Source organism: Dendropsophus ebraccatus, chromosome 15, assembly GCF_027789765.1.
Source record: "Dendropsophus ebraccatus isolate aDenEbr1 chromosome 15, aDenEbr1.pat, whole genome shotgun sequence".
Lineage (NCBI taxonomy): Eukaryota > Metazoa > Chordata > Amphibia > Anura > Hylidae > Dendropsophus > Dendropsophus ebraccatus.
Window position 1 is genome coordinate 17,609,292 of NC_091468.1, and position 20,759 is coordinate 17,630,050.

The 20,759-nt window shown below is 47.3% G+C and overlaps 1 protein-coding gene across 2 annotated transcripts in view; it reads right to left on the reverse strand.

The window, feature by feature from the left end:
* Positions 1-2,564: 2,564 nt before the first annotated feature.
* THADA (THADA armadillo repeat containing) overlaps positions 2,565-20,759 on the reverse strand; it is a 480,068-nt gene continuing 461,873 nt past the window's right edge. For both annotated transcript variants that reach the window (XM_069954790.1, XM_069954788.1), the window contains exons 37-38: positions 5,497-5,660; positions 2,565-2,999 (exon numbers count right to left, since the gene is read on the reverse strand). In XM_069954790.1, coding sequence (XP_069810891.1) covers positions 2,691-2,999; positions 5,497-5,660 — 473 coding nt within the window. In that variant the 3' untranslated portion in view covers positions 2,565-2,690. The remainder of the gene's footprint in view (positions 3,000-5,496; positions 5,661-20,759) is intronic.

Here is a 20,759-nt window from a genome sequence, read left to right on the forward strand (position 1 = left end):
TAGTTACATTTGTAGGTTCTTAAAGGAGTCAGACACTGATTTGAAGGGATTTTACTTCCAATAGGTGGCACCAGAGAGCAAGTTTTTATCCTTCGGAGGAGCAGTGCCTCCTCAGTGGAGTGCCGCATAGCCTATTAAGACTACCCATATCCGTTTGTCATTTTTGTCAATGAGAACAATCACACCCTCAATCGAAAGGTGGAAAGTAAAAGTTTACAAGCAACAGACATCAGATGAGAATTTGAAAAAGCTAAAACCTTCTGACTGCCTGTGACCTGAGTAAAGTTCAGGAATTTCATGGTGAACCATTGGACGATAGTGGTCAAAGGATGATGGACATTTATTGGTTCTGCGTAAAGCCGCTCACATAGCTGGATGACATACTCCTGTGGTGATCAGCAATAATCCTGATTATGCCTCATGGCACAAACACAGTAGTGTGAACAGTGACTTTAGTACCTTTTCAGACATGTGTCCATCAGGTACTATATCATAAAAAGAGCATTAATTTTTAATAGGTGGCGGTCCACAGTGAGAATTATATCTGAGATTTCCGAGCCTAGGAATGATCGAGTTTCCATGTTCTCTGGCCACTGTAGCTGGGTTGTCCAGACAGTGCACCATGCCATAATAGACCAATTGTAAATATAGAAGAACACAGCTGCCACAGTTATTCATAGCACACACTCCATATAATACCAATATACGTAATGTTATTAGCAGAAGACTCAACACCTTCTTCTATCCAAACACACCAAAAACCATTGGGTGCCACCTGCTCCTAGTAAGATCTACGAGATACATAACTAAGCCTCGAAGGATGACCTTGCAACTGTCTTCCAAACATAAGACGAGAGCCTTCACTTACATTGTCTACTCTTCTTTCCTAAACACTACGCTTTCTTGGTATGTTAACCTTCACTTCACTGTTTGATAGACCCCATCCCATCCCCCTCATCCCCGGTATATTTTAGAACATCAGATTGACCACAGGTGTCTGACACCTGGCAGTGCAGAATATACAAAACTATTTCCTCCCTCGTGTAACTCTAGTAGGGCGAACTCACCAATAAGTATGTCTTCATCACGTTTACATTATATGGGCTGAGACAGTGAGAGATGTATGGCCATTAAAGAGTATTTCTGGCGTAGACTTAAGTCTAATTTGAGACCCTGTTAAGACGGTCAATGCGAGACTGGCCAAGACTGCCGAGGCGTTTGCTGGAACTGAACAGAGAGGCTGAATTCCAAATTGTAGTTTGTTCTGTTTGCGTAAATATCCTCCTACAATGTACAATCATTCTATTAGATGGGAAGGTAAATCTTTTGCATCTGCTTCTCGACATCCTGTTTTTCACTACTATGATCATTTCTTTTTTTTTCTTCCAAGGAACAAACTATGTTGCAACTCATATTTCTTGTTCTGGCTCATGGCTCCTCCACAGTGGTCGGTAACACATGTAGCTCCAATTAACTGCATATCACATATACAGGGTCTCTACAAAGTTTGTGGCTATGTTCACACTACGTAAAAGTACGGCCATTGTTGCCGATGGCAACAACGGCCGTACTTTTGGCGCAGTGGAACAATGCCTTACTTTCAATGGGATCCCAGCCGGAGCATATACACATCGTATATGCTCCGGCCGGGATGCCATACACATCGTATATGCTCCGGCCGGGATGCCATACGGCGCCGCAAACAACTGACATGTCTTGCTTCACTGTGTGCTATGGGAAGCTCTGATGCGGCCGAGATGATCCGGCTAGAGACCAGCCGTTACACGACCCGGACGGGTCTCTTACATAGTGTGAACATAGCCTATCACTGCAAATAGAAAGACCTTAAAGTGAATGCACCAGCAGGTATATCGATTTAAGATTTTTACATCAGTAGACTGTTTTTTTGACCCGCACAGTGCTGGTCTATTCCCAGTCACTGGTACAGCCTGAAGCACTGGAGGTGGGGCGGCTTGACCCTAGTGGGAGGAAACCCCTTCCCTTTTATGACCCAGCTCCATTAGAATCAATGAAGCCGCGTCACAGAGGGGAGCACAGAACGTCACACTGGGGGCCTCACACTTCAATGCTTCAGGCTGGGCCCTTGACCGGGAATAGACCAGCGCCATGCACAATTGATGTAAAAATCTTGACCTTGGTTTTGGCTAAAGGGTATAATGAATTGGTTCTTGCGGTTTTATGCTCTGTGCACATGGAGCAAAACTGGCGGAATTCCGCCAGCCTCCGTGTCATAATGACAGTCTATGGGAGGCTCGCGCGCCTCCACTCTCCGGGCTAAAGAATGAACATATCCAGAGAGGAGGCGCGCGAGCCTCCTATCGACTGTCATTATGACATGGAGGCTGGCGGGATTCCACAGCAGAGAATTCCACCAGTTTTGCTCTGTGTGCACAGAGCCTTAATATTGAAAAAATTTAAAGTAGATTTTAAGGTCTTTTTTTTTTTTTTTTTGAAGTGGTAACACGTGTAGCGCCGCAGCAGTAAAGGGGTCACAATAGAAATATCAAACACTTTGAGAATGACAGATAATGAAAAACGAACTGTTTTATTTGCATCGATTGGGTAAAATAAGTTGTGTTGCCGAGATATTAAAAGAACAAATATAAAAAATCTAGGCCGTACTGGACTCCAGTCTGGAAGGCCACTGGTTGTCTATCTCATGATCAAGTCTACTTTTTATTAATAAGTTCCAGCACTTGAAGACAATGTTCAGTCCTTTCTTTATGGATCAGTAATCTGGTGTATTCGCTGGTCTTCAGGAACTCTGGAGCGAGTGGTAAACCATGTAGGGTGCTCTGTACTTTCTCCAATCGTCCATATGCTTTCTGTGAAATGTGGCAGAGCTTTGCGTCATGGGGTTGAAGACAAAGAGGAGTTGAGGCTATCAGGTCCTTGAGATGTTTAGAAAGTAGCCGAACATACACAAGCTTCTCCGCCCAAAAGTTGGCTTCACCTTTCTCAAAGAGATCGTCTTCTACCTGTGAAGACATTTGGTTAGTGGAAGGTCTAGGCTTAACTTCCCAATCTAGAACTTTCCAATTTATGGACTAGATTTTACAGCTATCTATAAAAAACAGATGGACTTAGCCCTGTGACCTCACAGGCCTTCGATAGCAATGTGTAGACAAGCCTGGAGGACAGGATCCCACCTGAAGACATTCCTGGAAGAGCGAGCTGTCATTAGAGTATGCTTCCTATTACAGCTTTATTTATCCAGCCTTGATATACTGTACCTAAGGACAGGTCCAGACTAAACTTTTTTATATTTGCACAAGCAGATCTGTATAAACCGCACAGGCAGACTATTTTCGCTCTGAGGTAACTTTATTTAGACAGCAGCATGGAAATAGGTTTTCAGTTTGTGCACTTATTATCGTTTTCAGGTTTCTGACACCGATACTTCAATTTGCCATCGGCAATAAGGTTTTCATAAAACTTTGAAACTCAAAAGGGTAAATTGAGGTCACAACTGTCAAAAGCATAAAAAATTTATGTACGATAGGGGGTATTCAACAATTACAGCAATATATAATCCAGGGTCTACCTGACAACAATTCTATGATAGAGATGAGCGAATTTATATTACATTACATTTGCTGAGCAGTCGGCTTATACATTGGCTGCCTTTGTGCCAATCCTTACCGCTCCACCCCAAGTGCCTGGAAAAGCGGGATCCAGTCCTCATCTCTATGGATAAACTCTATAATTTTGAAGTTCATGTTACTGTCAGCGAAAGCAGAAACTACACTAAACAAGCCGTCTTTGCATTATGGCATTCCAGTAAGGAAGTGTATTAGGGATGAGAAAAACGAGCCAAGGTTCGGATTCGTACCAACTAGCGGCATTTGAATCCCGATGTTTTCTCGTTCCATGGGGAATATGGAGACAGCCAGAGTCTTGCCTGAAAAACAGGAATATAGCCTAGGTCATAGGCTGTATCCCTGTTTTCCAGAAAACAGCAGGAGTCAAATGCCGATGGTTCGGGTTGGTACGAGCCCGAACTTCGGCCCGGTTCGCTGATCTCTAATGTGTTTGTATGCAAAGAGGAGAGTGGGAAAGTTTGTGCACTGTTGCATGTTCAAAGTTCAGAAATTAAACCAGGGACTAATCAGCTCCATGGGGGAGAAAAACAGTACAGAGCTGTAAGTCATTATTCCTACTAGATGGAGCCTAACTGGACAGTGGCCAATCAGGAGAACAAGCAGAGAGAAGTCTGTCCTTAAAGAGGACCTTTCACCCTGGCTGCTGGGGCAGAGCCCACCCGACCCATATACTTACCCCTTCCACAAAGTCCCGCTCCTGGACCTGGTCCTGCCGCTGAGGAATCGCCGTCAGAAGCCCTGTGCGCGTGTTATGCTAATTACCAGAGATGAGTCAGACATCCATAGAAAATGACTACTCATAACGTGCGCTCAGGGCTTCTGACGGCGATTTCTTAGCGGCGGGACAGGGTCCAGGAGCGGGACTTTGTAGAAGGGGTAAATTTATGGGGTTTCACCGGGGTGGTCTGGCGGGCTCTGCCCCAGCAGCCAGAGTGAAAGGTTCCCTTTAAGAAAATTCTCTTCCAGCCCTGTGTCACATGAGAGCACTGCATAACGCAGGTTTAACTCACTTAGATACAAAGTGGGAAGAAAGCCGTCCTCCTTATCGGTCCTGATCTGAACATTCAGCCCCAAACCGATAAAACCTTTAAAGTTTTTTTGTTCCTTGACAGATACTTAATTGCTTACTGCATACTGGTAATACACTGAACTCAATAATAAAACTGTATACAGTAGGCTCCCCCTAGTGGTGGCTAAAGAAAAATAGAATGTTATTTTTATCCACTATGTGCCAGGGATTTGAAGCTATGTATCTAGGGTGTCTTGACTGAGAAGTAATGGAGTCATATAGTACACCGATTAGATATACAGATCTGGCCTGAGCTATGTGTAAGGCTCGTATTCCATATATCAGAAGACAGGTCTTTGCATATGACTATTATTATTACTATTGTTATTAATCAAACGTCACTTAGAGCCGTGTCGTAAAGAAGTGATACTTTCCTCGGCAGCCTCCCCGCTCTACCAGTAAATTTTTGCAGAATAATAAACTATAAAGCTTTTCCTGTTTTAGCAGACATTGGAGATATTCACTATAATCATTACGGCTCTTAAAACACCTATACTGTTTATGTTCCTTTTTTGCTCATTTGCTTTTATTTTGTCATAGTAAAAAGTCCCGGTGTGGAAGCAGCGCACAGTGTAATTATTGTGTGCCCGCATTCATGGCTGCCATATCCTCTTGTAAAATGACTGCATTGGTATGCACAACACCTGCGCCTCTAATTGGTAATATGAAGAACACAGCATCTCGGGCTTGTGGGTTACGTCAGGCTCGGCACACAACGTCCGGGATAATTGTTCTGTCCCGGCTTTTCACACCTCCAGCCCTGGTCTTTTATGTAATTCTGTGGGCATCGGCCGTCGTAATTACCATTTTTGTGGTTTCTGGAGTGCTGACATCATCCTCGCCCAGCAGCCATTCCAGGAGGACAGTGACACCGTGGGCGACGTGGTTCCACTGCTGAAGAAGATCACACAGGATTCCGAAGGTCAGGTCCAAAGCCATGGGAGGGTTGACTGTACAATACGGGAACCCTGAATAGAGGGAGAACAAGAATAGCAAACAGTTAGATGATCAATTCTGCTTATTGGATAAACTACTTAAAATGCTTCCTTTTATAATGCAGGTATAACACATTGTCCACCAGGGGCGCTATTTCATGCCAATGACACTCCCAATGGTACTATGCAAAACCCACAAACACAGCTACTTTCTTTAAAAAACAGCACCACCCCCATCCTCAGGTTGTGTGTGGCATTACAACCGTTCTAAATTAACTTCAGTGCACGCAATACAAGCATGTTTTTTTATTCTGGAAGAAATTGTCATTTTTTTTAAGCCTGAATTATCCCTTTAAATTCTGCCAGAAAAAAAAAAAAACTTGATTGACACACACATAAAAAACTAATCTAGACCTACACACAGAAAGTCAAAGCTGCCTCTGCTACAGACAGACCCGGTGGGGGTGAAGAGTTATGCAATCCAGTATTTTATGTTTTATCACTGTAACATAGTGCATCAAAAAATCTAAAGGTGCCTGTATACACCTGGATGGGGAGAGGGGAGGTAAGCCGCTGCCAGAAACCAGTGGATACTAGTTACAGTTGAAATCCAACATGTCTGACTCTTCTCCGACATCATCAGGGAAATATTTTTTAGATCAGTAAATACAGAGAAAGATTTATAACAAAGTACTCTGTTGTTCTTTTGGGCAATCGGCTTTTGTTGAAAGGATTCCCATAGATAAACGGACGTGTCCTGCTGCAAGGATCCCCTGTGATCGTCTATCATCTGTGGAGGAAGCTAGCTGCAAGTGTTCAGTGTTCCTGCAGCGCCTCTTCAGGGGAAATATAGTATTACATGGTGAGCACTGAACTCTATGGGCTGTCTGGGTAATGCACAGGTGTGATGAGTCCTCCAAGCACATAACCAGTAGTATTATTCTGCTTGCTGGATGTCATCCATGGGGTGTGGCGGCTATTCACTGAAGTGTGACTAACGTTTAGTGACAGGTTTATAGTGTGGTGATGTTTTTGTTGTGTATGAGTGACATATGAACTGTTTGTGAGCAGCAAATGCCTAATGTGTGTACCATATGTTTTTTGTGCAGTATGTGTAGTGTATCTGCTGTATGTTTTTTACCTGTCTGATGTGTGTAGAATGTGGTTATATCCAATGTGTGTGCTGCACCTCTCTCATGTATAATATGTGTGTATATACAATGTATGTGCTGCACCTCTCTCATGTATGATATGTGTGTATATACAATGTGTGTGCTGCACCTCTCTCATGTATGATATGTGTGTATATACAATGTGTGTGCTGCACCTCTCTCATGTATGATATGTGTGTATATCCAATGTGTGTGCTGCACCTCTCTCATGTATATGTGTGTATATCCAATGTGTGTGCTGCACCTCTCTCATGTATGATATCTGTGTATATACAATGTGTGTGCTGCACCTCTCTCATGTATGATATGTGTGTATATACAATGTGTGTGCTGCACCTGGCTGATGTATATATCCAATGTGTGTGCTGCACCTGCCTGATGTATGATGTGTGTATATACAATGTGTGTGCTGCACCTGTCTGATGTATGATGTGTGTATATACAATGTGTGTGCTGCACCTCTCTCATGTATGATATGTGTGTATATACAATGTGTGTGCTGCACCTCTCTCATGTATGATATGTGTGTATATACAATGTGTGTGCTGCACCTGGCTGATGTATATATCCAATGTGTGTGCTGCACCTGTCTGATGTATGATGTGTGTATATACAATGTGTGTGCTGCACCTCTCTCATGTATGATGTGTGTATATACAATGTGTGTGCTGCACCTCTCTCATGTATGATATGTGTGTATATACAATGTGTGTGCTGCACCTCTCTCATGTATATGTGTGTATATACAATGTGTGTGCTGCACCTCTCTCATGTATGATATGTGTGTATATACAATGTGTGTGCTGCACTTGTCTCATGTATGATATGTGTGTATATACAATGTGTGTGCTGCACCTCTCTCATGTATGATGTGTGTATATACAATGTGTGTGCTGCACCTCTCTCATGTATGATATGTGTGTATATACAATGTGTGTGCTGCACCTCTCTCATGTATGATATGTGTGTATATACAATGTGTGTGCTGCACCTCTCTCATGTATATGTGTGTATATACAATGTGTGTGCTGCACCTCTCTCATGTATATGTGTGTATATACAATGTGTGTGCTGCACCTGTCTGATGTATATATCCAATGTGTGTGCTGCACCTGTCTGATGTATGATATGTGTGTATATACAATGTGTGTGCTGCACCTCTGATGTATGATGTGTGTATATACAATGTGTGTGCTGCACCTGTCTGATGTATATTTATGTATAAACAATGTATGTGCTGCACCTCTTTCATGTTTTATATATATGTATTTACAATGTGTGTGCTGCACCTCTCTCATGTATGATATGTATGTATTGCACAGCTCTCATGTATGATGTGTGTGTATACGTGTGTGTGTGTGCTGCATTTGTCTCATGTATGATATGTGTGTATATACAATGTGTGTGCTGCACCTCTCTCATGTATGATATGTGTGTATATACAATGTGTGTGCTGCACCTCTCTTATGTATGATATGTGTGTATATACAATGTGTGTGCTGCACCTCTCTCATGTATGATATGTGTGTACTGTATATATAATGTGTGTGCTGCACTTGTCTCATGTATGATATGTGTGTATATACAATGTGTGTGCTGCACTTGTCTGATGTGTGATATGTGTGTCTATATAATGTGTGTGCTGCACTTCTCATGTATGATATGTGTGTATATATAACACGTGTGTGCACTTCTCTGACATTTGCAGTGTATATCCATTTGTTATACAGTGCTTCCCATTGGGGGCCCATATACAATCCTTTGTTGTCAGTGTATACCCCGGTGGGAGATGCTCCTTGTTATTCTCCGCTCAGGCCCATGGTAGATTCTGCATTCACAACCTTGTATATTAGCTGAACATTCCCTAAGATATCTGAGAATAAGTTCTCTACTCTGGGAAAACCGGCTCAATGTGACGACTGATGAAAAGTCCCGAAATCCGTCTCCCCCATTATCACCTTTACCTCCAGATCTGATAATCTTCACAAGCGTTTAATTACATAGGTGTGAATGACATTACAAGTGCACCCGATCCCTCCTGTATCCCTCCTCCCTGTGGGGATGTCACATGGCCCTATCAATGCTCTCACTATGAACTCTAGATGGGGGAATCCATTTCCTGTAAAATGTGGCCTCCTCATTGGGCCGGTTTTCTATATTGGTATTGGACTATGAGGACGACTCAGTATTTATGCCTCTTGGGGGGATGAAGCATCACAGGGAGGCAGGAAGTAGCAGTGAGGGGCGGGGTCAGCAGCATCAGCGGAGCATCTGTGGGGGATCAGGGTAGAGGAGTACAGCTTTTATTTTTATACCATTCTATGCTATATACAGTATATGTAAATAAACCAAACCCAAACCTAAACTCTGTATGACCGCCGACTGTCTAATGTGTATCTGGGGCTTTCGCCATGAACAGATGAATTTGGGAAAGGACTTAACAAGATCAATTTCATTGCTTGTTCCTTTAGTTTTTCCTTAAAGGGGTAGTTCGCCCCCACCCCAACCCCCCCCCCCAAAAAAAAAAAAAAAAAAAATTCTTTCAAATCAACTGGTGCCAGAGATTCTATTAAAAAAATCTCCAGTTTTTCAGTACTTATCAGCTGCTGTATGTCCTGCAGGAAGTAGTGTATTCTTTCCAGTCTGACACAGTGCTCTCTGCTGCCACCGCTGTCCATGTCAGGAACTGTCCAGAGCAGTAGCAAATTCCCATAAAACCTCTCCTGCTCTCCAGACTGGAAAGAATGCCACTTCCTGCAGGACATACAGCAGCTGATAAGTACTGGCAGACTGGAGATGGGGATGACTTAACTAGACTTAAGCCCCTATTACATGGACTGGAGATTTTTTTTAATAAAAGTAAATTACAAATCTTTGGCACAAGTTGATTTGAAAGAATATTTTTTGTAAACTACCCCTTTAAGATAAGCCAAAAATAGCCACCAAGTGAGGCAGCTTTCTCTCCTCTTCCAATGCACATTCATCTGACCAGAGTACGCACGTATATGTGGGGATTGGGGGATTCGTATATTTTGTCTCACAACTAGAGATGAGTGAATCTTGAGCATTCTCAGGGTCATCTGAACCCAAGCACATGGCATTTGAATACTGGTGGCTACAGAAGTTGGATGCAGCCCTAGGCCCCGTTCATGCTGAGATTCCATGTGGAAACCACAACGCCGAATCCCGCATTTAATCTGTTTGAATGGGAGGGCTTGGCACGCTTCCACTCTCCACTTAAAGAATTGGCATGTCAGCCCCAATTCTGTAGTGTGAACGGGGCCTAAGGCTGCCTGGAAAACATGGATACAGCCTATCGCTGTATCGGGTGAACCCAAGTGTGCTCTAAGTGCGCTGATCTCTACTCCCAACTACTGAAGGTATACGGCCACCTTTAAAAAAAAATTACTGGCCCATCACCAAGACCAAATCACACACAAGGAGTTAGTCAGCTCACCCTCCAGTATGGCACATATAAACATCATCCACGGAGCACGGATTATATTATCCCACATGCTCATTATTTGTATATATAAATCCAGTCTCTCTCAGTACTGACTTATGACATAACTAAAGGCCCTATTCCACGGAATGATTATCAGCCGATAATTGTCCCGTGGAATAGAAGGCAACGATCAGCCGACATCATTCATGTCAGCTGATCGTTGCGTCGCTTGTTTTTCAAACATGTTGAAAAACAAGCGACTGTAATAGCAGCGATCTTCTGCCGTCGCTCCGTGGAATGGTGGCAGCAGACCGCCACTATCCTCTATAGCATATTATGTTTTTGGAGGGTAAGGGTTAACCCTTGTTTGATCCTCCCCATGATGATGTAAGCAGTGGTGGTTCCACCCTTAATTTTTTTTTTTTTTATATATATATGTGCCTTTGTATTATTATGGTATTAGACACTTGATAAAGAGACCGGACCGGTCTCGAAACGCGTAGTGTCGCTGGTATAATTCTTTTAATAAATTTTATGATATTTTATATCACTATTACCTCTCGGACCTGCGTCTGTTTTACCCGCCTTGGAGTGGAGGAGGATACTGACTATCCTCTATGGGCTGCCCGAGCAATCTAGCGATCACCAGGGCAGCGCCCCCAGTACTCACCCGCTCGCTGCCGACACATGGAATAGCTGCGGCAGCAAGTGGGGAGCAAGAAGCAAACAGCACTCGTTTGACAGCTGACAGCACTCGTTTGCTCCTCTGCATCGCCCCGTGAAATAGGGGCGTTAAGGAGCTATGCTCCGAAACGTGTTGGCGTTTCATATAGATATGCATGTTTTTGTTAACTTTTTGATTTTTTTGTAATAATTTTTGGATATTATCACTGCTGCTGGAGCTGGAAGATACTTTTGTTTTTTTATGGCCCATCACCAAACCAATAGATCCTGGTTAGGATAGATTGACATTTTATTACGGTATCACCCACCACCATATACCTGTCACGGCCGCGGCGGCGTCCCGTGCTCCGGGCCGCCGCCGCGACCTCTCTCTGCCCCATGCAGCCGCCGGGGTCCTTGTGCAGGGACCCGGCGCTGCTACCTGTTCGGCCCCGGGGGGCACCTTACCTCGCCCCGCTCCTGTCTCCGTCTGTGCCGGCCGGCGCGCGCGTCCCCGCCTCTTAGGGCGCACGCGCGCCGGCTGTCTCAGATTTAAAGGGCCAGTCCGCCCCTAATTGGAAGTTGCACTAATCACTCCCTATAAATTCCAGCCCTGCCCCACTACAGGTGTTGGAGCCTCTGCATGCTTCCCATAGCGTTTGGCCCAGCTCCCTGTTGTTCCTGACCTTAGTCCTTGTTCCTGTCCGCAGTCCTTGTCGCTAGTCCCTGCCCGCTGCCTTCCCATTGTTCCTGAGTCCTGTCCGCCACCTGCGATCACGCCTACAGACCTCTGCCTGCACTATCTCCTTCCTACTGCTCCTGCCACGCCTCGCCTGCCGTCACTAGCAACCAAGCCAGGGGTAGCGACCTGGGGGACGCCTGCCGCAGCAAGTCCATCCCGCCTTGCGGCGGGCTCTGGTGAATACCAGCGGCCCCTTAGACTCCGCTCCCTGGTGAGGTTAGTGCCATCGCTAGTGACAGTTCAGTGGATCCACTACTCCAGGCGTTACAGTAGGCTCCAACCATGGATCCCGGCGAGGTGCCTGATCTCCGTGACGTAGCCAGAGTGGTCGCTCAACAAATCCAGCAACAGTCGCAGCAGATCCAGCAACTGACTGCCGCCTTAGAGCAGCATACTACAGCTCAGCGCTCACCACCTCCTGTAGCCTCTTCGAGACTTCGACTGGCTCTACCGAGTAAATATGGAGGCGATCCCAAGTTGTGCAGGGGATTACTGACTCAATGCACCATGCATATTGAACTCTTAAATAGTCAATTTCCCACCGAGCGCTCTAAAGTGGCTTTCATCATCATCAGCCTATTGGAGGGTAGAGCTTTGGCCTGGGCCACGCCGCTGTGGGACCGAGATGATCCTGTTGCTGCCAATCTCCGAACCTTCCTGGCCGAGTTTCGCTCCGTCTTTGAGGAACCTGCCCGTGCTTCTTCAGCTGAGACTGCTCTCCTCAACCCCTCTCAAGGGAGCTCCTCTGTTGGTGACTACGCCATCCAGTTCCGCACCCTGGCAGCTGAATTAGGCTGGAATGAGGCCGCTCTAATAGCCACCTTCAAGAAGGGCCTATCCAGTCGGGTGAAAGACGTGCTCTCCGCCCGCGACCTCCCTACATCTCTGAACGATCTAATCCTACTGGCTACCAGAGTCGACAACCGATTTTCCGAGAGAGAGGAGGAGGTCCGGCAAGAACGGCGACTAAGCCTGCCCCGTCGCCATCACCGGTTTTCCAGAATCCTGTTGCTCCTGTACCCCAGTCGACTCCTGAGGTTCCAATGCAAGTAGAACGAGTTCGCCTGACTCCTCATGAGAGGGCTTGCCGACTAGAGCTGAATCTCTGTCTCTATTGCGGTGGCTCTGATCACTTCCGGCAGAGATGTCCCCAACGTCCTCAGTGTCCGGGAAACGCTCGCACCTAGGTCCGGTAGGAGAGGCCTCCCTAGGTGTGAATGCCACCTCTCCAAGATTGTCTATGCCAGTTTCCATCCAGACACCCTCAGGACAAATTCACCAGACTACTGCCTTCATCGACTCCGGGTCTGCGGGCAGTTTCATTGCAGCTACCTTGGTCCAAAGATGGCGGCTACCCGTCATCCAGCTAGCCCGATCCCTGTCTATCTCCTCGGTCACGGGCGAGACTCTTGATGAAGCTGTGCTCTACCAGACTGCACCCCTAGTCCTCCAGGTGGGCGCTTTACATCAGGAGAAGATCTCCTTCTACGTCTTGCGCCATTCCTCTTCCGACATCCTGCTGGGTCTACCTTGGCTGCAATTACATACCCCTAAGCTAGACTGGAGAACCGGGGAGATTCTCAGTTGGGGTCTGGACTGTCCTAACCGGTGTCTGAAGCTTCCTCAGCCCAAGAGCTCTGTGACGTCACCTGACTCCGTCAAGCCTCTACCCGGCCTACCGGCAGAATACCAAGACTTGGCTGACGTCTTTTCTGCCAAAGAGGCGGACTCTCTACCCCCTCACCGGACATATGATTGTCCCAAAGACCTCCTTCCTGGAACTTCTCCTCCACGAGGTCGGGTGTACCCTCTCTCCGTGCCCGAGACTGAGGCCATGTCCTCCTACATCCGGGAGAACCTGCAGAAGGGTTTCATTCGCAAAACCACGTCCCCTGCTGGCGCAGGATTCTTCTTTGTGCAGAAGAAGGACGGTTCTCTTCGCCCATGCATAGACTACAGGGGCCTAAATAAGGTGACAGTCAAGAACCGTTATCCTCTTCCACTTATTCCTGAACTATTCGACCGTCTCCGTGGAGCCAAGATCTTCTCTAAGCTGGACCTCAGGGGAGCGTACAATTTAATCCGTATTCGTGAAGGAGACGAATGGAAGACCGCTTTTAACACCAGAGATGGGCACTACGAATACCAGGTCATGCCATTCGGCCTATGCAATGCCCCAGCGGTTTTCCAGGAATTCGTTTACGACATCTTCTGAGACCTCCTCTATGTCTGCTTCATTGTCTATCTTGGCGACATTTTGGTATTCTCCCCTGACCAGCAGACTCACGTGACACAAGTACGTCAGGTCCTATGAAGACTACGGGCCAATCATCTGTACGCCAAGCTACAGAAGTGCGTTTTCCATCAGCACAGTCTTCCGTTTCTTGGGTATATCGTCTCCGACCAGGGTCTACAAATGGATCCGGACAAGCTCTCAGCTGTTCTCCAGTGGCCACGTCCTGTGGGACTCAGAGCTATCCAACGCCTCCTAGGATTTGCCAACTACTATCGGCAGTTCATCCCACACTTCTCTACCCTGGTCGCACCCATCGTGGCTCTCACTAAGAAGAAGGCGGATCCCAGGCATTGGCCACCTGAGGCCGAGCAAGCCTTCACTAGCCTAAAGACAGTCTCTGCTTCTGCTCCTGCGCTTGTTCGCCCGGATTCCACCAAGCCGTTTTCACTTGAGGTCGACGCATCTTCAGTAGGCACTGGAGCCATCCTCTCGCAAAGGGACGCATCAGGCAAAACCCGAACCTGTGGGTTCTTCTCAAAGACTTTCTCCCCTGCCGAGAGGAACTATACTATTGGCGACCGAGAACTCTTGGCGATTAAGTTGGCACTGGAGGAGTGGCGTCATCTCCTAGAGGGGGCTAGGCATCCGGTAAATATCTACACGGACCACAAGAATCCAATCGGCCCAACGTCTCAATCCCCGGCAGGCCAGGTGGTCGCTTTTCTTTTCACGTTTCAACTTCGTTATCCATTTCCGTCCGGCTAAGAAGAACGTGAAAGCCGATGCTCTCTCCCGAGCATCTGACGTCATGGGACAAGAGGGCTCTCCTCGCCACATTATACCTCCCGATCGCCTAGTGCCAGTCGCCACATCCACTCTTCAAAGATTGCCTCCCGGTAAGACCTATGTGCGCCCTGCTCTTCGAAGACGGATCTTGAAATGGGGTCATTCCTCTATGGTGGCCGGGCATCCGGGAGTTCTAAAGACCGGGCAACTGATTTCCCGCTACTACTGGTGGCCTAGCCTACTCCAAGATGTCAAGGACTTTGTGGCTTCCTGTACCATCTGTGCCAGAAACAAGTCCTCCCGTCAAAAACCTGCCGGCCTACTTCAGCCCTTGCCAGTTCCAGACCGCCCCTGGTGCCATATAGGCATGGACTTTATCACAGACTTGCCTCCATCTGCGGGTAACACTGTCATTTGGGTTGTCACTGACCGCTTCTCCAAGATGTCCCACTTCGTGGCTCTTCCTGGACTACCATCAGCTCCTCGCCTGGCCCAGCTGTTCTTTCAGCATATCTTCCACCTACATGGTCTTCCTCTTCATATAGTGTCTGACAGAGGCTCACAATTCGTCTCCAGATTCTGGCGTGCTCTCTGCTCTCAACTCCAAGTGAAGTTGGACTTCTCATCGGCCTATCATCCCCAGACCAATGGGCAAGTGGAAAGGGTCAATCAGGTCCTTGGCAATTATCTTCGACACTTCGTCTCCGCTCGCCAGGACAACTGGTCCAGTCTGCTTCCATGGGCGGAGTTCTCCTACAACCATCTGGACTCGAGTTCCACAGGCAAGTCACCCTTCTATGTGGTCTATGGGCATCACCCTCGTCCTACTCTGCCTCTCTCTCCATCCTCTGAGGTACCAGTCGTGGAGGAATTGTTAACTGACCTGCAGTCGATCTGGGAACAGACTCGACAATCTTTGCTCAAGGCATCTGACCGCATGAAGGACCAGGCGGATAAGAGAAGAAGACCTGCCACGAATTTTCTCCCAGGTGACAAAGTCTGGCTCTCGACCAAATATGTCCGACTCAAGATTCCCAGCTACAAGTTGGGTCCTCGATTCCTCGGTCCTAAAACGCATCAACCCTGTCACCTACAAACTCCGCCTACCCCCTACTATGCGGATTCCGAACGCCTTCCATGTTTCCCTCTTAAAGCCAGTGGTCCTCAACCGATTCTCCAATAAGTCTTCGTTCACTGCTCCACAAGTCGTCTCTGACGACATCTACATTGTTAAAGACATTCTGGCCATGAAAACTGTCAGAGGGAGACGGTTCTTCCTAGTGGACTGGAGAGGATTTGGTCCTGAGGAGAGGTCCTGGAGACCCGAGGCTAACATCCTGGACCAAGATCTCATCAAGAGGTTCCTGCAGGCAAGAAAGAGGGGGAGGCCAAAGGGGGGGGGGGGGGTACTGTCACGGCCGCGTCCCGTGCTCTCTCTGCCCCATGCAGCCGCCGGGGTCCTTGTGCAGGGTCCCGGCGCTGCTACCTGTTCGGCCCCGGGGGGCGCCTTACCTCGCCCCGCTCCTGTCTCCGTCTGTGCTGGCCGGCGCGCGCGTCCCCGCCTCCTAGGGCGCGCGCGCTGGCTGTCTCAGATTTAAAGGGCCAGTCCGTCCCTAATTGGAAGTTGCACTAATCACTCCCTATAAATTCCAGCCCTGCCCCACTACAGGTGTTGGAGCCTCTGCATGCTTCCCATAGCGTTTGGCCCAGCTCCCTGTTGTTCCTGACCTTAGCCCTTGTTCCTGTCCGCAGTCCTTGTCCCTAGTCCCTGCCCGCTGCCTTCCCATTGTTCCTGAGTCCTGTCCGCCACCTGCGATCACGCCTACAGACCTCTGCCTGCACTATCTCCTCCCTACTGCTCCTGCCACGCCTCGCCTGCAGTCACTAGCAACCAAGCCAGGGGTAATGACCTGGGGGTCGCCTGCCACAGCAAGTCCATCCCGCCTTGCGGCGGGCTCTGGTGAAAACCAGCGGCCCCTTAGACTCCGCTCCCTGGTGAGGTTAGTGCCACCGCTAGTGACAGTTCAGTGGATCCACTACTCCAGGTGTTACAATACCGCTAACTACAGCTGTATCCAGCATGTTACGTCACTGCCGTCCTCACAACCTCACCTATAGCTTCACTAATACCCTCAGCTAGAGAGAACGAAAGGACAATTATCGCTCCGTGTAATAGAGACAACGATCAGCTGATGACAATGATCATTGGCTGATCGTTGTTTTAGGTTTGGACCTAAAAACGTTGGTTGCCGACCATGCATCGATGTGCGACCGACGGCTGACGATTCTCCAAACACCTGACATCTTACCTCTCCTCGTTCCCAGTCTTCTGTCCTGTGCTCCGCAACTTCCCGGTCCCAGCGGCAGCAGCCTCTGCGACAGGCCACTCAGATGCCTCTGCCACCGCCGGGACCAGGAGGCTATGGAGCACAGGAGAGAAGACCAGGAGCAAGGAGAGGTACGATGTCAGGTGTTTGGGCAAGGGCTGCATGGACATCGCTAACGATGTCCATGCGACCCTTAATGCCCGATTATCAGGCCGTCTAATAGGTCCAGTAAACAAGCGTCGATCTAGCAGAAATTATCAGGCCATAGTCGGCCCATGTAATAGAACCCTTAATCAGGGATGGGGAACCTTCGGCGCTCCAGCTGTTGCAAAACTACCATCCCCATCATGCCTGGACAGCCGGAGGCTGTCCAGGCATGATGGGAATGGTAGTTTTGCAACAGCTGAAGGGCAAGGTCCCCCATCTCTGACCTAAATCACCACTAAAACAGATAAATGAATAGTAGATAAATAAGTCCGGCTGAGCGATATATTCATTGATCAATATCATTACTAGCTGGTTTGCATAGGGCAACCTATACTTTTAATGGAGCCCCAACCAGGATGTTTTTAATTTGCCCCTGGCTAGCTGCTCTGGAAGTGTGCAGGATCCCGGACTACAATAAATCAGACCACACTTTATTAATCTGTCACTTAACATCAACCGCTCATGAACCCCCCCCCCCCTCCCCAATTTGTGGCCGGATACTATTATAGGTCTTACGTTTATTCCGCTCCTGCTTAATGTAGCGATGATTCATATTGTTGGCTCTTTGTTTACCTCCCCGGGCCTGTTTACCCCGTATCTTTCATGCCTACATTCCTGGCTTATGGGAAACTGATTAGCTTTTGACTGGAAGCCAGTATAGGAAGTAAGAGAGTGATGCTTACTTAAGCAAGACTACTACATTAACTCTAATGAGAAGGAAGGAAAACACAAGCATCTCGGAGCAGATGGCGGGGAAAGGCCAAAACCGGCGGCTCCAAAATGACTTTACACTAAATTTCGAAATGTAAATCAAAAGTGAATTGGACATTGTTGCTCCGTCGCGTCATCGCAATTCCTAAGCCGAGTCTTTTGCTAAATATGGACCCGAGCGAGTACGGCCACATGCGGAGACTGGATCATTTCACAATCCCGGCTCTCGCTGCGTCCCGCTATTACAAACAAACCAGTCAGGCAGTCATTAGGGATGTGCTTTCTTATTCCTCCTGTAAACAGTCCTGGCGGCAAACAGAACACACAAACATCGGGGCTCATAGATGATCCCTCCGCCTGACATTGCGGGAATAGATGGTGATGGAAGGCAGGACGTGACTCGGGGCAAGAACAGCATCGGTCACTGCTCCCCAAGTTATCCAGACCAAGTGTAGGCAATGCATGGACGTGTGGGCTACCAGCTGGGCAGGAAAAAGGGGATACTATATGTTTTTCTTCTGGTCAGGGTATACACCCATTAACTTTCTGAGACTTTAATATTAAAGGGGTACTCCGGCAAAAATCTTTAACTTTCAAATCAACTGGTTTCAGAAAGTTATATGGATTTGTAATTTACTTCTATTTAAAAATCTCCAGTCTTCCAGTACTTATCAGCTGCTGTACGTCCTGCAGGAAGTGGTGTATTCTTTCCAGTATGACACAGAGCTCTCTGCTGCCACCTCTGTCCATGTCAGGAACAGTCCAGAGCAGCAACAAATCCCCAAAATTAAGAATGCAATAGGCTACAGGGGGACAACAGGTGTAAACTCTGTGACCCTCCCTCCAAAGCGCTGGTAATGTTACATTCATCCCATGTACAGTCCCAGGGTCTAAACAGGTCCTGGTACCATCAATTTCTTAAAAAACATTGAGGTGGAGCGTCTGTGCCCTAGGCATGCAGCGCCTGTTTCGTCTTCTTGCCAGGGGTATAGCTAATAAGGAGGGCAGGCAGCATGAAGAAAGAGGTGCTGCAGGCCTAGGGCACAGACACACTAGGCCCCGCCTTAATGACACTGCTCCCCCAAATTAAAAGATAATTTTAATGAAATGGATGGCACCAGGAGCTATTTGGTCCCCAGGATTGTACATGGAATGATTGTGGCAATGCAACAGTACCAATGGCTTGGAGGGGAGGAGCCTACAGATTTAAGGATTGTCTGCGACTTCCACATCACATTTCCTAAAGCCAAAGAGGAAGGTAGCTAAGCCTCTATTCCACAGGCCGACGGAGAGGAGCTATCAGCGCTTGTTTGCTCCTTGCTCCCCGCTCGCTGACGTCATTATTCCACATGTCGGCAGCAAGCGGGGGGTCACTGGGAGCTTCTCGGGTGATCGCTAGATCGTCCGGGCAGCCCATAGAGGATAGTGGCGGTCTGCTGCCGCTGTACCTGTTCCACGGAGCGACGGCAGAAGATCGCTGCTATCACAGACGCTTGTTTTTCAACATGTTTGAAAAACGAGCGACGCAACGATCAGCCGACAAAAACGATGTCAGCTGATTGTTGCCGTTTATTCCACGTGACGATTACGAATACGGCTGATAATCCTTCCATGGAATAGGGCCTTTAGTTTATCCTATGAGTGGAAGGCCAAGAAAATTATGAGAGTTTGGAAATTATGGGTTCTGCCTGAAATACTCGTTACCTTTTTCTGCAACTAAAACTTTCTGTACTTGAAGAAAAAGTTATCAGATCTATAGTTGGTTGAAACTAGATTAAAAAAACAATCCACCCCCACAATTCCACAGGGGGGGGGGGGGGGAGACAGAACATAAAATTCCTAAGACATGAAGTTCTGTCAATACATTAAACCTCGTCCACATGTGCAGCGTCTGTCAGTAATATATAGTGGATGGAATTTAGCAATCCTTCTCTTCCTGCGCAATCTCCCTCATGTGTGATATTTATTTTCTTCAGGAACATTGTGTTGTCTTACCCAGTGACTCCGATACGGAACACGGGCAGCGCTGGCCGCTTTGCTTGCTTCTACATGCTAAAATTCTATCTCTGTCTTTTATAGATTTCTAAGAAAAAAAGGAGTGATGCAACATGACTTCCAGGAATGCAGAGATAAGTCGCTTTCATGGCTTCACAAGAATCTCTTGTCCTCTATGAAAACTTGGATTGATTGTTTTTAGAACCAACATTTATTCCTTAGTTACAATAAACCTGCAGGGAAAGTGGCATCCGGCTGTGCGGCGTCCAGTGCGCCATAGATCTAGTTCTATCTGCTTCCAGTTCATCTCATAAATTTCCATTATGACAAATCTAGAATTCCTAAGTTTATTCTAGATGTTCTAGGTCTATTATAAACACAGCTCGACCCAGAAGGCCGTCTCTACAGAAAGCCGCCAAAAAATGGAATCTTTGCTTTAATAAAAAGTAAACCAACAAAACTTAATCACTGAGCTCAGGGAGATCAGCAAAAAAAAAAAAAAAATACAATGGAGTACTCATTCAAGAGTCTCCATTGATACATTGCCCCCCTATAAAATTTGAATATGCAAGAAAGGGGTCGTGGAGCCTCGGTTGTGAGTCTCAAAACAAGGGAATAGCCAGATATTCCTCCAGGGAAGGGGCGCCTCCCAGTAGGGTGATCACCAAACCACCTTGATACATAGCCCCTTAAAGGGGAACTATCAGCAGGTTAGGCAAACCTAACCTGCCGATAGCCCCCTTTAGTGCTGGGGGTTCTAAGGAGAAAGGTACGTGTTTAACCTCCCTGCTCTGTGCCGATCCCACGCTGTTAGTCAGGTAAACTCCACTCCGAAGTACCGATAGGAG